Genomic DNA, 17,028 nt, shown 5'->3' with positions numbered 1-17,028 from the left:
GCCGCGAGGTGCATCCTGGACGTTGGGCGAGTTCCTCTCCGCCGCCACCAAACACCTGAACACGATCCTTCTCGCGCCTGGGAAGCGGCATCGCCGGCAGCCCCTTAACTTCTCTCTGCGCCGGGGCCGCTCGGCCTCGTCCGCATCCTGCCGGGCCGCTGCACCGCCGACCGTGGAGCGCCGTGCGCAAGTCCAGGTGCTGCGTACGCTTGGGATCCTCGGCCTCGACCAGAAGATCTCTGCCGCAGAGATGAAAGCATACGAAGACGTCTTCGCCGCTCCGATCCCGATGGCTGTGCTCTCTGCCATTGCTGCACTAGTCGACCGCGAGCTGCCCGTCGACCCGGAGGCGTCGGCGCCTGCCTCGGCGACCTTGGCGGCTGAGGTTGCGGTGTAGCGTGGCGCTCCACCTCCATTGTCGACCCTGTTTCCATGGATCACGACCTAAAAATTGTGATATGGAACGTGCGCGGCCTTAACGCGCGCGCGACGCACCGCCATCCGCTCGCTAATCGTCACTAGTGGCGCCTCCATTGTATGTTTGCAAGAGACTAAGATGGCTTTGATCTGCTTGTCGGTTGTCCTTGAGGCGCTCGGCTCCGAGTTTGACGAGTACGTGTACTTGTCGGCGGATGACACCCGCGGCGGCATCCTGCTGGCGTGGAAAAGCCGGGTGGTAACCATCACTAACCCTGAGTTCACCACACACACGCTGTCGGCCCGGGTCACTCCCCCCTCAAGCCAACACCCGCCTTGGTGGCTGTCCATCGTGTATGGGCCTCAACTGGACGACGAGAAGATCGAGTTCCTTCGTGAACTCCGCGACCTACGCGCCTCCTGCCTAGGGCCATGGATGCTTTGCAGCGACTTCAACCTGATCTACCGCGATGAAGACAAAAACAACAACAACTTGGACAGACGCATGATGAGGCGGTTCAGACACTTGCTCAATGACTTGGCACTCAAGGAGGTCTACCTTAACGGGCGCCGCTACACATGGTCTAACGAGCGCTCCCCTCCAACCTTGGTCCACCTCGACAGGGTGCTATGCACGACGGACTGGGAGGAGCGCCATAGCAGCTGCCACCTTCGATGCCTCGCCTCGGTGGTCTCCAACCATAGCCGGCTGCTCCTGGATTGTTCTCCGCAACCACCGAGCCACCGATGATTCCACTTCGAGGACTTCTGGGTGAGCTTGGATGGGTTCCAGGACGTCGTCGCGGAAGCCTGGCTTTCCATGGATGACGCCGACCCGTTCCGGCGGCTCGTGCGGCGCCTCCAAGCCACGGCTCGCAAGCTGACCAGCTGGAGCGCGCGCACGGTCGGCAACGTTCGGCACAAGCTGGCCCTTTCCCGTGAGCTGCTGCTCCGGTTTGACAAGGCCCAGGAGGATAGGATGCTTTCTGCTCATGAGGAGTGGCTACGCAAGCAAATCAAGCGCTCCTACCTTGGACTAGCGTCTCTCGAGTGCACCATTGCGCGGCAGCGGGCGCGCATCGCAACCCTCAAGGACGGAGACGCTAACACCTCCTTCTTTCACCGGCAATGCTCTTATCGCCGCCAGAAGAATCGGGTGCACAGCCTTGACGTTGATGACCACACGCTGACCGACCATGCCGACATGGCCTCCGCCGCCTTCGCACTTTGACGAGTTGTTGGGCACCGAGGTCGGCCGTGACTGCACGCTGGACCTCTCGCAGCTGATCACCCCATCTCCGGACCTCCTCGAGCTGGACGCGCCCTTCGAAGACGAGGAGATTTGGAACGCCGTGAAGCGGCTGCCAGCGCGCAAGGCACCAGGGCCCGACGGCTTCATGGCCGAGTTCCTACGCGCTTGCTAGCTCACGGTCAAGGCTGACTTCGCCGCCGTCTTCCAGCAACTCTACGACATGCGGGGGCGCGGGTTCGCATGTCTGAACCAGGCCCTGCTCTCCCTGCTCCCCAAGCGCATCGACGCGAGCTGCCTGCGGGACTATCGGCCGATCAGCCTCATCCACCTGCTTGCAAAAGTCTTCGCCAAGGTGCTATCGCTCCGCCTCGCGCCGAGACTCGACGCCCTCGTCAGCAGCAACCAGAACGCCTTCATCCCCGGGCGCAGCCTCCATGACAACTTCATCCTGGTGCGCCAATCTGCTCGTCTTCTGCACCAGCTGGGAGCACCGCGCGTAATGCTGAAGCTTGATCTCGCGAGGGCGTTCGACTCGATATCCTGGCCTTTCCTCTTCGAGGTGGTGAAACAATACGGCTTCGGGGACAGATTCCTTGAGTGGCTGGCGATCCTCCTGTCTTCTGCTAGCACCAAGGTGCCGCTCAATGGAAGCCCTGGCCCCCCAATTTGGCACCGCCAAGGCCTGCGCCAAGGGGACCCGATGTCGCCGCAGCTGTTCGTCTTGGCTGTTGACACCCTTGGTCGCCTGTTCAAGCGCGCCACCGAGCTCGGGATCATACACCGGCTGCACCCTCCGGGCCGATCCCCCCCATCTCGCTTTATGCGGATGATGTGGTCCTCTTCTGTCACCCGCATCCGGACGACATCGAGGCCGTGAAGGCAATCCTGCAGCTTTTTGGCCGGGCATCCGGACTCCGTGTCAACTTCGCCAAGAGCACCGCCATGCTCATCCGCTGCGAAGATGACACTGTACCGCCCGTCGTCGAGAGCCTGGGCTGCCCAATCGTCGAGCTCCCCATTACCTACCTCGGCATCCCGCTCACCATTCGACGCCCCACCACCACGCAGCTGCTACCCGTCGTCGACAGAGTGGCGGGCAGACTGCCCACCTGGAAGGCTTGGCTCATGAACCGAGCAGGCCGGCTTGCGTTGGTGAAATCGGTGCTCAGCGCGATCCCGCTGCACCAGCTGCTTGTGTTGGTGCCCCCAAAGAGGATCCTCCACATGCTTGAGCGTATCCAGCGTGGGTTCCTTTGGGCCGGGCGCGCCGAGGCCAAGGGAGGCCACTACCACGTTAACTGGCGTCGTGTCTCGCGCCCCAGGAGCCTCGGCGGGCTGGGCGTGCATGATCTGGAGCGCACCGGCATGGCGCTCAGGACCCGTTGGCTCTGGTTCAGCAAAACTGACAGGCGCCGTGCTTGGGCTGGTCTCGACCTCCAGTTCTCTGCTGAGGAGCAGGCCTTCTTCTTCGCCAGCACCCACACGTCCATTGGGAACGGCCACAACACCAAATTTTGGGAGGACTGGTGGATCAATGGACGCTCCGTTCGTGAGATTGCACCCTTGCTGCACGCGTGCATCCCCAAACGGCGAAGGAAGAATAGGACGGTCGCTGAGGGCCTGCGGGCCCATCTCTGGGCGCGCGACATCCACGGCGTCCTGGGCGTTCACGAGATCGGCCAGTACTTGTTGCTTTGGCGACTCCTCGAGGGTATTGCCCTCTCCGCCGAGCCTGACAAACTGATTTGGAAGTGGACTGAGGCCGGCACCTACACTGCCAAATCCGCCTACCTTGCATCCTTCCATGGATCAATCGCCTGCAACCATTGGAAGCTCACTTGGAAGAGTTGGGCGCCGCCGAAAGTGAAGTTCTTTCTCTGGCTCGCCAGCCTTGACCGCTGCTGGACGGCTGACCGCCTTGATCGACATGGGCTTCAGCACCACACGGCGTGCCCCTTGTGCGACCAGGCCCCGGAGACGATGCAGCACCTCCTGCTAGCCTGCCCCTTCTCGCGGCAGGTCTGGCATGAGATCCTTTCCTGGATGCGCATGACCTGCCGAGCGCCGGCCAATGACAGCTCCCTACTCGATTGGTGGCTCAACGCTAGGCAAGACACCTCCCAGCTGATGCGCAAGGGGCTTGCATCCGCGACGCTTCTGACATCCTGGATGATTTGGAAACACCGAAACGACTGCATCTTCGACCGCGTGCAACCGTCCGTTCACGCCTTAGTGAGTAGGATCAAGGCCGAAGCCAGGCTTTGGGCCACTGCTGGCGCTGCTGGCCTTAGAGTCGTGCTGCCCACCTCATGGGATGTGCACTAGCATCTACTTTCTTTGTGAAACCGCCTCCTAGGAGGATTGTAATTACAAACTCCCTCTTTTCAATGGAATGAAATGCATGGGTCTCCTGCGTTTTCTCGAAAAAAAATGATCATCATATAATTTATCGAACACATAAACTGACAGCATTAGGTGGTTTTGTCAGGAACAAAATGGATGAACAGAGAATAGCTTGCATATCTGTCACTTGGAGAGGCAGGCAACTTGACGTTGATGCAGACCCAAGCTGTACGGTGAAGGAATTTGGGCGACTGCTCCAGGATTTGACTATTTTTAAACCAGAGATGTTGAAGTTCATAGTTCCACAATCTGCAAATAAAGGTTCCAAGCTGACCAGTCCATTTTTAGACCCCCATTCAAGCTTAACACTGGAAGAAGCTGCTGTCAGTGAGGTATGATGCGCATGCATTGCACGTATATTCAACATGCTGTTGGGTAATTGCTAATGCAATGGTGAATAACACAATTTCTATGCACCTTTCTCTCTCTCTTTTCGTGCATCAGGGTAAGCCTATTAGAATTTCTTTTTGGAAAAGGAGGATAAACCCCCGGCCTCTGCATCTGGACGATGCATGTGGCCATCTTATTAATTATTCACAGCGACCATACAAAGTAATACATCAGTGAGTCTGAAACCACCACCCAGGCAACACCTGTTGCTACTCATATCCCATTGATGAAGGTGTGCCGAATATCCGGGCCTAATACCAAATGGTCACTCTGTGCATTTAAAAACCGAACCGAAAAACCATACCGAAAATAAACCGAACCAAACCAATTTTATGGTTTTTATGGTTTCTGGTTTCGGTATGGTATGAACTTTTCATACCGATTTGAACTTGGTTTTTATGGTATATACCGGAAAACCGAACGGTTAACCGAATAAACCGAAGTAAAAAATAAATTTATATTTCTTGAGATGAACAACCATACAAGTTGTCATTTTTCTTGTACATGAGTCAAATGCACTACTAAGCACGTAATTTTTTCTTGTAACATAGTCATTTTTCTATTTTTAAAATGCTAAGGACGTCCATAACCATCAACAGATGAATCAATGCATGCATATATACTTATATATATAGTCATATACTATTTGTGTAGAATAGTATGTGTTTTGAGTCATAAATTTGCTAATTATTATTACGTCATTTCCAAATTCGCGTCAACTTTGGTTTTTATGGTATATACCGAAACCATACCAAAATAATTTGGTATATACCGAAACCGAACCGTATTTTAATTTCATACCATATTTACCGAAGTATTAATACCGTACAAACTGAAAAACCGTATAAATCGAACCATGTAAACCGAATAAACCGAACGCACAGGGTGACCAAATGGACATCGCACCAAACCCTAACATCTAAAGCCGGATGCCCCAGCCTAGCCACATACCGGCCTATTAGAATGATGGGTGTCTTTGAAGATGAAATTGAGGAAGTATCAGACAATGGCAAAAGACCAGATCTGCGGATAATTGGATTTGAAGAGGAAGAACAACGGCTGAGTCAATGATCTTCAGGCAGGCCCCGTGTTTCGCTAAAACTTCCACAGGGGCAATACATCTTCTGTGATTTTCGGACACTTCACTTACCCGGGGCTGAGGTTAGTCAATCTTCTGAACCCATTTGTGTTTTTCGGTTCATATGAGACAGATCCATTGGATAACAATCATGATGCCAGTTTGCTCATAAATCTTACTTCTGCTCATGCTATTTTGTACCTTTACATTTTTGGTCTTCCTGCTTGAATAATTCTATGCTCTTTCCATTGGATCATTCGAGCAGTCAGCAGTGTGTATGTCATGGATATTGATTTGCAAAGTATGGAAAAACTAGATTGTGTAATTTAAACAAATATCTATACAGGAGAGCATAGAAGACCCAAAATCATGTTGCCTGCTAATTTGTTTATTTAGTCCAGAATAAATGAACATAATTTTGAAGCCATTTCCATCTCATACCACTAACTTTCTAGAATGATGAAATCCATGTTATACTCCTTGATCATGTCAGGTGTTGCCTAAAAACTCAACTTTCTCCGTCCGTCCGTCCGTCCCAAAATTACACAATCATGGCATGCTAGTAGTAGCAAGTTTCTGTCTGATTTGTATAATCGTGGGTAGGCCAATCATGGCATCTTAAATTAAAATTGTGTGCTTATTTGCCTTTTGGGTGCCAGTTGAATCCACCACCTTCAGAAGCTCTGAAAAGAATGCACATGCTTGCTTGTGACCCCGGCATAATTGCGATCATGAACAAGGTAACAATCTTCAAGTGGCAGGTCTGTTTCTTTGTGTAGTTTCATATTTAGACAGTTAATTTTTTCGGTTTTTTCAGCATAGATGGCAAGTGGGAATCATGACTGAAATGGCACCAGTGGGATATGTAGGTGTTAGTCCAAAATGCATTATAGGCTTCAATAAGGTGAATATAAGTTACTCGCATACAGTACAATTAATATTCATCACGCAGCAATTTTTGTTTTCTGAGGGTATATTGTGTGCTATTCATATAGAACATGGGAGAGGAGATACCCCTTCGCCTACGAACTGATGATTTGAAAGGATTTCGGAAATACGAAAGTATCAAGAAAACTCTGCTCCATGAACTTGTAATTTTTTTGGTTTTATATTCCCATAGAATTTGTATTTCGTATGCGGATTATCTTTTTGCTATCGTTACGGCCTTTTACATTTTTTTTACTTGTCTATTCATTGATTTCAGGCGCATAAGGTGCACTCTGAGCATGATGCCCACTTTTTCGCTCTTAATAAGCAGGTTCTTTATTTTAGCTGCCCCAGTTGCCTTTGTTTGCCAGCTGTTTGCTTTGACTTCACCTGATCCTCAACTTACAGTTATTTTTCTGTTCGGTTGAATGAGGAAGCTGCGTCCTTGGACTGGACCAAATCAAGTGGACATGTGCTCAGTGGCCGCAAAATATTTGATTCCTATGAACATGAATTTGATTTAGAACCGGAAGATCGTGTTGTCGGTCACAAGCTTGGGGGCGGATCGAGTTCACTGGCAAGTGCCTGTGTGTTGCAAGGAGTAGCTGCTTATCAGCTTCTCTTGAGTGCATCATCAACAGATTTGGGGAGTTCCCACAGTAGTGTTACTAAATCTGTGGAGAAATATAATGTGCAGGGTACACAAGCTGAACCTGATCCGGATGATGCTGGTCAGGATTTTATTCAGGAAAATGTGAAGGCGGAACCAGACCCAGATGATAATGATGCCATGCCTATTGATGTAGGATCAGCAGGTTTTGTGGCATCTACAGAGCAGAATACCAGAGGTTATTCTGAGCCTGTTCCTGATGATGTTGCCAAGAAAAGCTCTGTTGGTTGCCTAGAACCTGATCCTGATGATTCGGCAGATGTTGACATGCTTAACAAGGAGATCAATGGTGAGCATGATAATGAACCTGATCCTGATGATGGTACTAGTGAGTTTGTCCTGGAATCTAGAAACAAGACGGAAGTGGAGATGGAGCTGAGAATTGACTCCACAGTTCTGAAATCTGAACCTGATCCTGATGACTCCTCTAGCTCTATTCAAAACCAGGAGGTGTGCATTGATGGGAAGCGCATGGGAGAACCTGATCTGGATGCTAATACCTGTGGAGCTGTTCTGAAACCTGGAAATAAGATTCGAGCGGAGATTGGGCAGAGCAGAAAACACTCAGTTTTGGAGTCTGAACCTAACCCTGACGATCATGCTGCTAATTTAAAGAGAGATGAACTGCAAAGAATAGAAGAGCCAGTGGCAGCCCTCTGTTCGTGTCTCCAGTAGGCTATTGAAATGCTTCGGTCGCAAGCTACACCTTCAGAGGCATCCTCTGCACTTCAAACACTCTTCAAAATTATCAAGAATGTGATAGAGAACCCAAATGACATTCGATATAGAAGATTGCGCAAGGTATGCTTGGTTTCTGTATGTTATGCTTTGTCTTCTGATGCACTAAAACAAATTGTTGCTAATTATCATCCTTTTGTCCAAACTTCTAGACCAATCCGCATTTCCAAAGGAGCGTGGCGAATTACAAAGGTACATCTCTTATCTCTGCAAAGTCCCACTAGTCTTAAAATTCTGGTGTACACTATAGGAGTAACTGCCTTCTTCCCTTTCCCTCTCAAAACCAGCTCCGATGGAGGTCCTCGAGTTGATTGGCTTCCGCGAGGATGTGGTCTCGGATGAGATTGGGCGTGCGGAGACCTACCTGGTTCTGAAAAGGAAGGATCTTGTGTTGCTGTGGCTTGCGAAGTCCTCTCTTGAAGTATCCATGGCTTGATCCTGTCGGCTGTATACCTGTATTTCATCCCCTTTGTGCTGCGAAAATGGTTTAGTTTGTTCTTGTGCAATGAGAATGAGAACATGAAACTCTGTGTTGTCGGTCAGCTTCTCAACTGTATACCAAAGATATGTGATTGCAGATAGACTCGTAAACATCTTCTCTCGGGCTTGTGCTAGATTGAATTGGTTTTGGAAAAACATTGACCATCACATATGCTGTCTGTGCTCAGTGCTCCCCTTTTGGAGAGACCGTGACGCTTATTTTTTTTTTGTGCGTGGAGAGTGTGACACTTCTTTTTAGATCAATCGGCCAGGCTTTATTAATCGATAGGAATGGATCCAGGGATCAGGATCATGCAAGTACCCTGACCTAAAACTTCATAATTTTGTAGGATACTGATTTATAGATCTTATGATTTTGTTACAAAAGGTGCACTAGCTGGTACCCTCATTTGACTAATGCACTAGCTGGTAGAAACTAGGATTCTACCCGGTCTAGGGCGTAGCATGTAAGGGAAGGAGGGAGGAGGGAGGAGGAGATTGCGCGGCGGCTGGGCGCCGTCCTTGCGGCTGGTGCGACGGCGGCGGACGCAAGAGGCGGCTAGGGTTTAGGTCTCTCGGCTCCCTAAGGAAAGTCGAGCAAATATTGATTGCTTCTTGCTTGATTATATAGAGAGGTTTACTTGACTCCTAAGCAAACAATCCTAATACAATAAGATAATTGGGCTAAGCCCTTATTTAAGATACTTGGGCCATAACCCATTGGGCTAAGCCCTTATGCCGGTCATAACACTTCTCCCCGCCTGCACAAAACAGCTCATCCTCAAGCTGTAAGGTGGGGAAGCGATTGCTGAACTCCTCGAGGTGAACAACCAGTGTTAAACACCTTCGCGACAGTTGGGGCGGCAAGGTCGGCGGCGACGGCGTCCTCCAGAATATAGTCTGCAACCTCCAGGTAGAAGAGTCGCGGGCAGGCGTGGCCGGGCGTGTAGGGCTCGTCGCAGTTGAAGCACAACCCTTGGCGACGACGCTCGAGTAGCTCGGCCGAGGTGAGCCGGTGGAACGGGCGCGCCGCGGTCACGGCAAGGGGTGTCGCGGAAGCCTGAGCAGGCCGACCCTGAGCGGGATCTGGCCAAGGTAGCGACCCAGTGGCCTGGGACGGTGACTCCCGTTGGACGGCCACCGCGCGGCGCTCGAACGCGCGGGCGTAGTACATGGCCGTCTGGATATCCTGGGGTCCCCGAAGCTCCACGTCCACGCGGATGTGATTCGGAAGTCCACCGACAAAGAGGTCGGCCAGCTGCTGCGCCGTCACGCCCGACGCGTGGCATGCCAAGGCCTGGAAACGGTCGACGAAGTCCTGAACCGTGGAGGTGAAGGGAAGGCGGCTCCCGCGGATCGGGAGCCCAAAACGAAGGAGGCAGAGCTCGCGGAAGCGCTCCCAAGGGGGCATGCCGCCCTCGTCCTGCTCGAGGGTGTAGTACCAGGTCTGTGCCGCGCCGCGGAGGTGGTAAGAGGCGAGCCATGTGCGCTCCGAGGCAAGGGTGCGCTACCCGCGAAACAACTGGTCGCACTGGTTGAGCCAGTTGAGGGGGTCCTCCGTGCCGTCATAGGTGGCGAAGTCGATCTTGGCGAACCGCGGCGGTGTCTGGGTCGAAGCGCCGTGTCGAGCTGGCTCGGAGGTGCGGAGTAGCGAGGCGGGTGGCGCCTGGTCGGAGTACTCCGGGTAAGGACCCGCGGAGCTGGATGGCCCGCCGTACTGCGAAAACGGGGTCGGCTGCTCCGGAGCCGTGGTGTAGACCGGCGATGGCGAAGACCCAGCCGCCCAAGCTGGTAGTGGCGACGGGGAGGCCGAAAACCGGACCTGATGTATCGGATGGCCGGCCAGCGAGGACGCCCCTGAGCTAGGCAGAGGTGGCGCCGGTGGTTGCAGCGTTGGCTATGGAGGGTGGACGGGTGCGTCGGTTGCCGCGGGGGAAGGCGGCTGCAGATGCCAGAGGGGAGCCGCAGCTGGCGGCGGCAGCAGATGCCAGAGAGGAGCCGCCGCCGGAGTGGTCTCGCCGGGGAGCCCCGCCTGGAACGGCAGCAGCGGCAGCCCGGTGCAGGCCGGCGCACCCTGGGCCAGCCACGGCAACGCGGGGGAGCCCGCCGGGACCGGCAGCAGCGGCTGCCTGCTGTAGGCAGGCGTGCCCTGGGACGGCCACGGCAGCGTGGGGGAGCCCGCCTGGAATGGCAGCAGCAGCTACCCGCTATAGGCAGGCGCGCCCTGGGACGGCCATGGCAGCGTGGGGTGGCCGTAGGTGGCGATCGGCGCAGTCGGCGGAGGTGCGTACGGCTCGGCCATGTACGGTTGATACTGGTTCAGAAGGAGTCCCTGGACGGCCGTCATGAGATCCCGCAAGGTATTGATGACCTGTTCCGGTGTGAAGACGATGGTCGTTGGCGGCGCGGAAGTGATGGGGGCCGGGGGCGGTGAGGAGCCCGCGATGGTGACCGGGCCCGACAGCGTGGAGGCCTCAACGGTGGTCATCGGGGCGGACGTCATTGGCGCGGAGGTGGAGACGGCCAGCGGCGGCGATGGTGTTGACGAAGACATGATCGGATCCAAGTCTCTGGATACCAAATTGGTAGAAACTAGGATTCTACCCAGTCTAGGGCGTAGCCTATAAGGGAAGGAGGGAGGAGGTCGGAGGAGATTGCGCGGCGGCCGGCGGCTGGGCGTCGTCCTTGCGGCTGGTGCGACGGCGGCGGACACAAGAGACGGCTAGAGTTTAGGTCTCCCGGCTCCCTAAGGGAAGCCGAGCAGATATTAATTGCTTCTTGCTTGATTAGATTGATACATCTCCTCTCCTTATATAGAGAGGTTTACTTGACTTCTAAACAAACGATTCTAATACGATAAGATAATTGGGCTAAGCCCCTGATTAAGATACTTGGGCCATAACTCACTGGGCTAATCCCCTATGCCGGTCATAACACTAGCTGCTGAAGCTCACGCTGCCAGGGATGGTCTGAAGCTGGCAAGAGATCACACAGACATTCTAATGTGATCATGCAGAATGGGAGCCCTCAATTGCTGAATTTCTGGGAAGGTTGCAATGCAAAAAGGGAGCGTTTTTCCACAGTTCGTTTCGTCGATGTTTTTTTCTACAATTTGTAACAAGAACCAGTGTGCTAAGAAATCCTACAGGGAGCGGCACCTGAAATTTGGTTGTGTACTGTGCCGATCTTCCTGCTAGGAGATGTATGTTTATGATAAATAAAGCTCACGCTGCGGTTATATACATATGATAAAACAGTTTTATTTTGTCCAGACGGCCCTTTCATGCCATGTATATCCACCTCTACCATACAGTCATGGAAGAATACTGATAATTCAGAACAATATTGCATATATAAGTAACCATACAGGCATAAGGCATAAATTCCACATTAAAATTGCCATACAGGCATAATACGGTTCAGGATAGAAAAATGCCATACAGGAATAACAAGATTCAGCGAAAGTATGCATAGATGCCCAGGAACATGAGCTACTCGTCTGAAGACAGTATACTAGATAAAAGCTCAAGACTGAAGAACATAGGGTCTTGGGAACAGGCCAATGCACTTCAGAGGCATGTCGTAGACGATAAATTTTCCAGACCTGCAATCGGTAGCCTTATCTTCAAGCACACAAGGGACACATTCTTTTACTTCTGCCGAACTGACGTTGACAGAGATCAGCTTGGCTTCCTGAGTGAGGTAGATCACTTCATTGTTGAAGGGGTGCAGAAGAGCGAGCGCCGGCCTCTCCCGCCGAAGTCCTTTGCCATGAAAGCTCTTTTTGGACCATACCTCAGTTAGCTTCAGATCATACTTGCGTCTCCAGCTCATTCCCTTGCTTTGAGCAACCATCGTCCATACTGTGATCACTGGCTCTTCATCTGGTCCATGGAGCTCAGCATACTGTAACTTGCCACAGCTAATATTGACCAGCCTACTCTCTACAATTAGAGGGTTGATATCATTCTCAGCAATTTCATGCCCACCAGGGAAAGCTATGTAACAAAGCTTCGACTTCGCACCAAATGGGTCATAGGACATCAGCCCTTGGGACAGGTCAATCCACCAGATTTTCCCTCCCCATGAGATGGCTCCATTTCCATTCCATCGCCGGCTGCCCTGCAGTGGGAAGTTCACCTCCTTATCAGTCCACTTGTCCCTTTTATCATCTGATCTCCATAACCGGATGAGCCCACTGTTCTTGTTTTTGGTGCGCACAAGCTCAGCAACCACACACACCCCTTCTTTGTCCACGACAAGACCAACATTGCCATGCACCAGAGCACCATGGCCAAGATCAGGTAGCCTTTTATGTGACTTCTCAGTTATATCATGTCTCACAAAATAGACCTTCTTGATTGCAATATCCCCTATGCGCTGAATGCCAGCACAGATCAACATAGCTCCTGATCTCTCGATCGCTGCCAGATACATGTACTTCGTTGTCCTGTTTCTCACGCATGTATTGCCATAAACCAGACTGCTCTGGACCGGTGGTGCAGATCGCTCCAATCGCATCTCGTCTTTCAGTTGATCATTGCACACACCCGTGGACGCCACAATTGCCCATGGGCACCACACCATTTGCAATGGCATGAACCGCGGCTCAACGCCCGTAGCACCATCCACTTCCAGGGTGGGCAGCCGATAAAAGAGAGAATTTTGTCCCGATTTTAAGTCCACCCAGAAAAGAACAGATCCTTTAAGCAAGCAGATGAAGTCTGCGGCTACTGGACTGACAAAGGGGCTTGACAGAACACCATATGGTCTGTTTGATTGGCCTGCCCAGATTTCAACTTCTGGCAGCTCAAACTCTGGCATCCATCCAGCTGGCTCGTCATCAGACACAAATGACCATGCTTTGATGATCACTGAAGCGCCCGTACCCTCTAGGTTCACAAACCGCAGGGTCTTTCCACTGATGCCGAGACACCAAGTTCTTGATAATTGTTGCTGATGCAATTCTAGCGGAAGCTCGCAGCCGGGCGGAAGCGGGAAGTATGTCAGAACAGGGCTCTCAGCGAAAGGATCACAGCATAAGACGCCAAAGGAGAGATCGACCCACCACATCTTGTTTAGATGTGAGATGGTGAAATTGCCATGCCATGGTCGAAGAGCAAAGGAAGGCAAAGCAAGTTCCTTTTCGACCCACTGGCCGATGGACGGGGAGTAGCAGAAGAGCGCGAGTTGCGTCGCGTCGGCGCTCGCATGGGAAAGCTCGGCGACGAGGTAGATGGAGTTTTTCGCCATGACGCCGATCTTAGTCGCCCTTGGACCGACGACGCACTCGTTTCCGGCGATGTCGAGATGGTCGAGGACGGGGCGCTCCGGGATGCGGGTCACCACGCCCTTCCCGGCGTCGCATCCGTAGAAGACCTCGGGGCCCTGCAAGGCCGGCCCTTGAACTTCACAGAGGACGAAGAAACCCTTTGCGTCGGCCGCGGCTACGTAGAGGGGGCGGTCGGAGACGCGGTCGGGCAAGAAGACCTTCGAAGGCGCCGGCGCCTCCTGAAACGCCACCAGCAGGTCAGCCCCCGCAAGCTTGGCCAGCCCACCCTCCGGCACAGGGACAGTGAGACGATCCACCACGATCCATGCACGGGCGAGGGCCGCAGCGTCCTCTGCTGGATCCGACATTGCGGTGAAGAGGCGATGAGTTTTGGTGGGAGAGCGAAAAATGGGAGCTTTGGCCGCCTTGGGTGCGGGTGGGGGTGTGTCTCGAAACAAAACAGGGGAAGGAAAGGAAGGCGGATTTGGTGTGCCGCCCGTTTGGTGTTGGGGTCGGAGGGGGGGAGGGATATATGTCAGAGGGGCTGTGCTCTGCTTTTTCACAACCCGGGCAAGCGTCCTGTAAAATCCTATGCCGTGCCGATTTTGAATTGGTTGTTCGAAAATCCTCCGGTCAAAAGAGCTCCTCCCACGAGACAGACTCAGCTGGCATTTCTTCTTCTATAAATGGCAAATGATTTACCTTTCATAGTCTTCTATATATAAAAAATCAACATGAAATTTTAAACGTGCACGTGCTCGTTCGGCCGAACACGAGCCACCCGATCGGGGCGGATCGAATGGGTGAGGGCCCCAGGTGTTACCTGGTCGGAGTTGCCTGGCGCGTCTTGCACCTTGCATGGCCCGCGCGGGAACCGCCCACCTGGTCCGGCCGCATCACGCCGTGCGACACGAACGACCCGTGCAAGGGCCCGCATGGGTTGTTTTTTTGGTGGAAATTGTCGTAGGTAGTGGGCGGCGGTTTCGAAATTCGAGCCAACACTATCTCCCCCTCTCATGGCACTACCCTCCCATTTTGCCATTCCTTTCGCCATTGCTCTCGAGGCGGAACCGACGCCCGCACCGTACAAACGCGACGACGTCCGAAGGTGGGGGCGCCGCGAGGATTCTCGTTCGCGACGGCGCAGGTACGGTGCTCCCCTCCTGATGATTTTCCAACCGACGCCCTCTCCTCTCGTGGCGGCGCATGTTCAAGGTCGTCGTTAATTTTCCGACGAGGTTAAGCGAATTTGTTTGGTTTTCCTGCGTGATTTATCAAATCCTTCTTGAAACGGTGCCTCCAGGGACCGGGGGTGTTGGTTCCCGTCGACTTTTGCGGTTCCCGTCGTGCCCCCTCTTTTTTGTTCGTCGACGGTCATGTGGCGGTTTCCGCGCCGTCAGGGGGAGGAGTGGTTCAGGGAAGGGTACGTGTTTCATGGCGATGCATGCCCTGCCCTTCCCGTAGCTTTCCATGAGGGTTTTGTGCCGATGCATTATGCGTGATGGCTGAATCTGGACAGGGGGCGGGGGGGGGGGGGGGGGGGGGGGTTACCCAAGCCGACAAAGCGCTTGGAATATTACCACATAACACCTTGGAAAAGAAAAACATGTCCTCCAAGAAAATTTCGGCAGAGTTTCCTCTATTTCTAGGGACATCCACGGCATGCAATCCATGGAGCTGTAGTTGATACTAGAAGCAAAGCGTGCGCTTTGCCACGGCAGCGTTGTTAGTTGTCATCGTTACTTTGAATGAATAACAAACTGAAAGTTAATACTCGGTTTTCATCCTTTTTGAGGGGATGATGTCATCGTTCCTTTGAATGAACAACACATCAAGGATTATTCAAACATCTTGATATATGAACATCATAATTATAGTTTTGTGAGAACGTATCATGTGTACCCGACAAACTCGTACACCAGGTGCTCCAATGCAACCTGAGCCCTTGGATTAAAAAGAGAGGGACAGGATGCAGGGCAAGGGGAGCTGTAGGTACATTTCGCAAAAGAGACCTTGAAGTCTAGCTCAATAGAAGGAGTGGACCTCCCCTTTCCTATGTCATGTACGACTGCTCCAGGTCGATGAGGTCCAGCGGCGGCTCGTCTCGGCTCGGCGTCCCTCTCCTGTACCTCTCCGGCTTTCCACGTTCAAGCAGTCAGCTGGCGAAGAAATGGTGCAAAGGTCAAGTAGGAACCAGCAGCCACATACATACGCACAACACAAGCAGATCTGAGTACATTTTTTCTCAGAGCAAACTTGCAGCAGAACTAAGCGGATTACATACATACATTTGTACTTTGAACCAAGGTTTAGAAAACTTCAAACAGATGGCCTTCAGTCTGTTACACACACAGATAGCTTTCAGTTCATTAGATAATAGGGAAATTCTAACCAGTTGAATAAAAGTGCAAACAAGCACAACGGAATAAGAAACACTAATTCAGAGGTTGAATGCCAACTCCTGCTCACCACAAGTTCAAGTCTAGCTCCGCCAACGCCAGTAGAACCGTAAACTTATGAGGAATCAGAGTCGCCACAATCAGAATCATTAGCATAGGAAAAACTATTTTCAAATCTGATTCCCATGCCAGGGTGGCTGGGATGGCACTCCTCAAAGCAGACTCAACATTTGTCCATTCAGATTTCGTAGACTCAACTACTATGTGGAAGCGTTTTACTTTAACTGGCGCAGCTAAATGCAGATATATGAAGGATCAGAAAAGGGAGCAACTCGTATATCTATTTTTCAATCTTGTTGCTGCAACTAAGGATAAACTTTTTACCCTTATAATTGCAGATCATATATCGATTTTAGACTGAAGATCATATATCGATTTGGAGCACATTATATTCGTATTCCCAATTGCACTCATTCCAAACGAGTTGGGGCAAAAATTGCCCCACCAAATTGAAACGACATAATACAGTCGTAAATCATGGATAGGGGAAGAGGAGAGCATACCCTTGATCCTTGAAGTGCAGCACACCTTCAATGACATTATAAGTCATGGATAGGGGAAGAAGATAGCATCGACGTACTATAGCACGACGTCAACGATCCATGGCTGCCAAATAGTTCATTGCGCGGTCACTTCAGAGGAAGGAGGCGGCGACTACGCTCTACGGCGAAGACCCCCTCGTAGGAACGGAAGAGAAATGAGAGGGATATCTCTACTTAGGTACAAGAGAGGAATAGAGATGATACGGGCGATTTGTTTTTCCAACCCTAGCTCTCATCACCATGGTCCGGTGGCACAGGTGAGAAGACAAGTGCATGGCAGGGAAGACGGGCAGGACAGAATACAGCTAGACTTCAAGGTCAGTTTCACAAAATGTACCCGCAGCTCCGCTTGCCTAGCATCGTGTCCGTCTCTTTTCAATCCGATGGCTCAGTTTGGACC

At 52.1% G+C, this 17,028-nt stretch overlaps 2 protein-coding genes and 1 pseudogene across 3 annotated transcripts; 2 read left to right on the top strand and 1 right to left on the bottom strand.

Moving 5' to 3' along the window:
- The first annotated feature begins 556 nt into the window (after nucleotides 1–556).
- Nucleotides 557–1,648, top strand: LOC147959139 (uncharacterized). The gene is made up of 2 exons (XM_087532498.1): nucleotides 557–1,105; nucleotides 1,211–1,648. The coding sequence occupies exons 1-2, from the start codon at nucleotides 557–559 to the stop codon at nucleotides 1,646–1,648; spliced, it is 987 nt and encodes a 328-aa protein (XP_087388624.1).
- A 2,514-nt stretch (nucleotides 1,649–4,162) lies between these two features.
- On the top strand, nucleotides 4,163–8,523 carry LOC125525431 (uncharacterized; annotated as a pseudogene). The gene is made up of 9 exons (XR_015611826.1): nucleotides 4,163–4,399; nucleotides 5,406–5,623; nucleotides 6,200–6,280; nucleotides 6,358–6,444; nucleotides 6,536–6,631; nucleotides 6,745–6,798; nucleotides 6,901–7,938; nucleotides 8,028–8,067; nucleotides 8,163–8,523. The product of XR_015611826.1 is annotated as an uncharacterized LOC125525431 (transcript).
- A 3,213-nt stretch (nucleotides 8,524–11,736) lies between these two features.
- On the bottom strand, nucleotides 11,737–14,110 carry LOC125523515 (uncharacterized). Its single transcript, XM_048688545.2, has one exon. It carries the CDS (start codon nucleotides 13,993–13,995, stop codon nucleotides 11,881–11,883), a length of 2,115 nt encoding a protein of 704 aa, XP_048544502.2. The 5' UTR covers nucleotides 13,996–14,110; the 3' UTR covers nucleotides 11,737–11,880.
- Between the last annotated feature and the right edge of the window lie 2,918 nt (nucleotides 14,111–17,028).

The sequence above is a fragment of the Triticum urartu genome, chromosome 7A (assembly GCF_056163025.1).
Source record: "Triticum urartu cultivar PI428250 chromosome 7A, HENAU_Tu73, whole genome shotgun sequence".
NCBI lineage: Eukaryota > Viridiplantae > Streptophyta > Magnoliopsida > Poales > Poaceae > Triticum > Triticum urartu.
The sequence above is the reverse complement of the archived record's forward strand: the minus strand, read 5'-3'. Positions and strand labels throughout refer to the sequence as shown.

Bases quoted from the DNA above. Each gene is read 5' to 3' on its own strand.
- LOC125523515 (XM_048688545.2), bottom strand. From the start codon at position 13,995: ATGTCGGATCCAGCAGAGGACGCTGCGGCCCTCGCCCGTGCATGGATC.
- LOC147959139 (XM_087532498.1), top strand. From the start codon at position 557: ATGGCTTTGATCTGCTTGTCGGTTGTCCTTGAGGCGCTCGGCTCCGAG. The intron at 1,106-1,210 runs GTGGTCTCCAAC...GATGGGTTCCAG, and splicing joins ACCTTCGATGCCTCGCCTCG to GACGTCGTCGCGGAAGCCTG.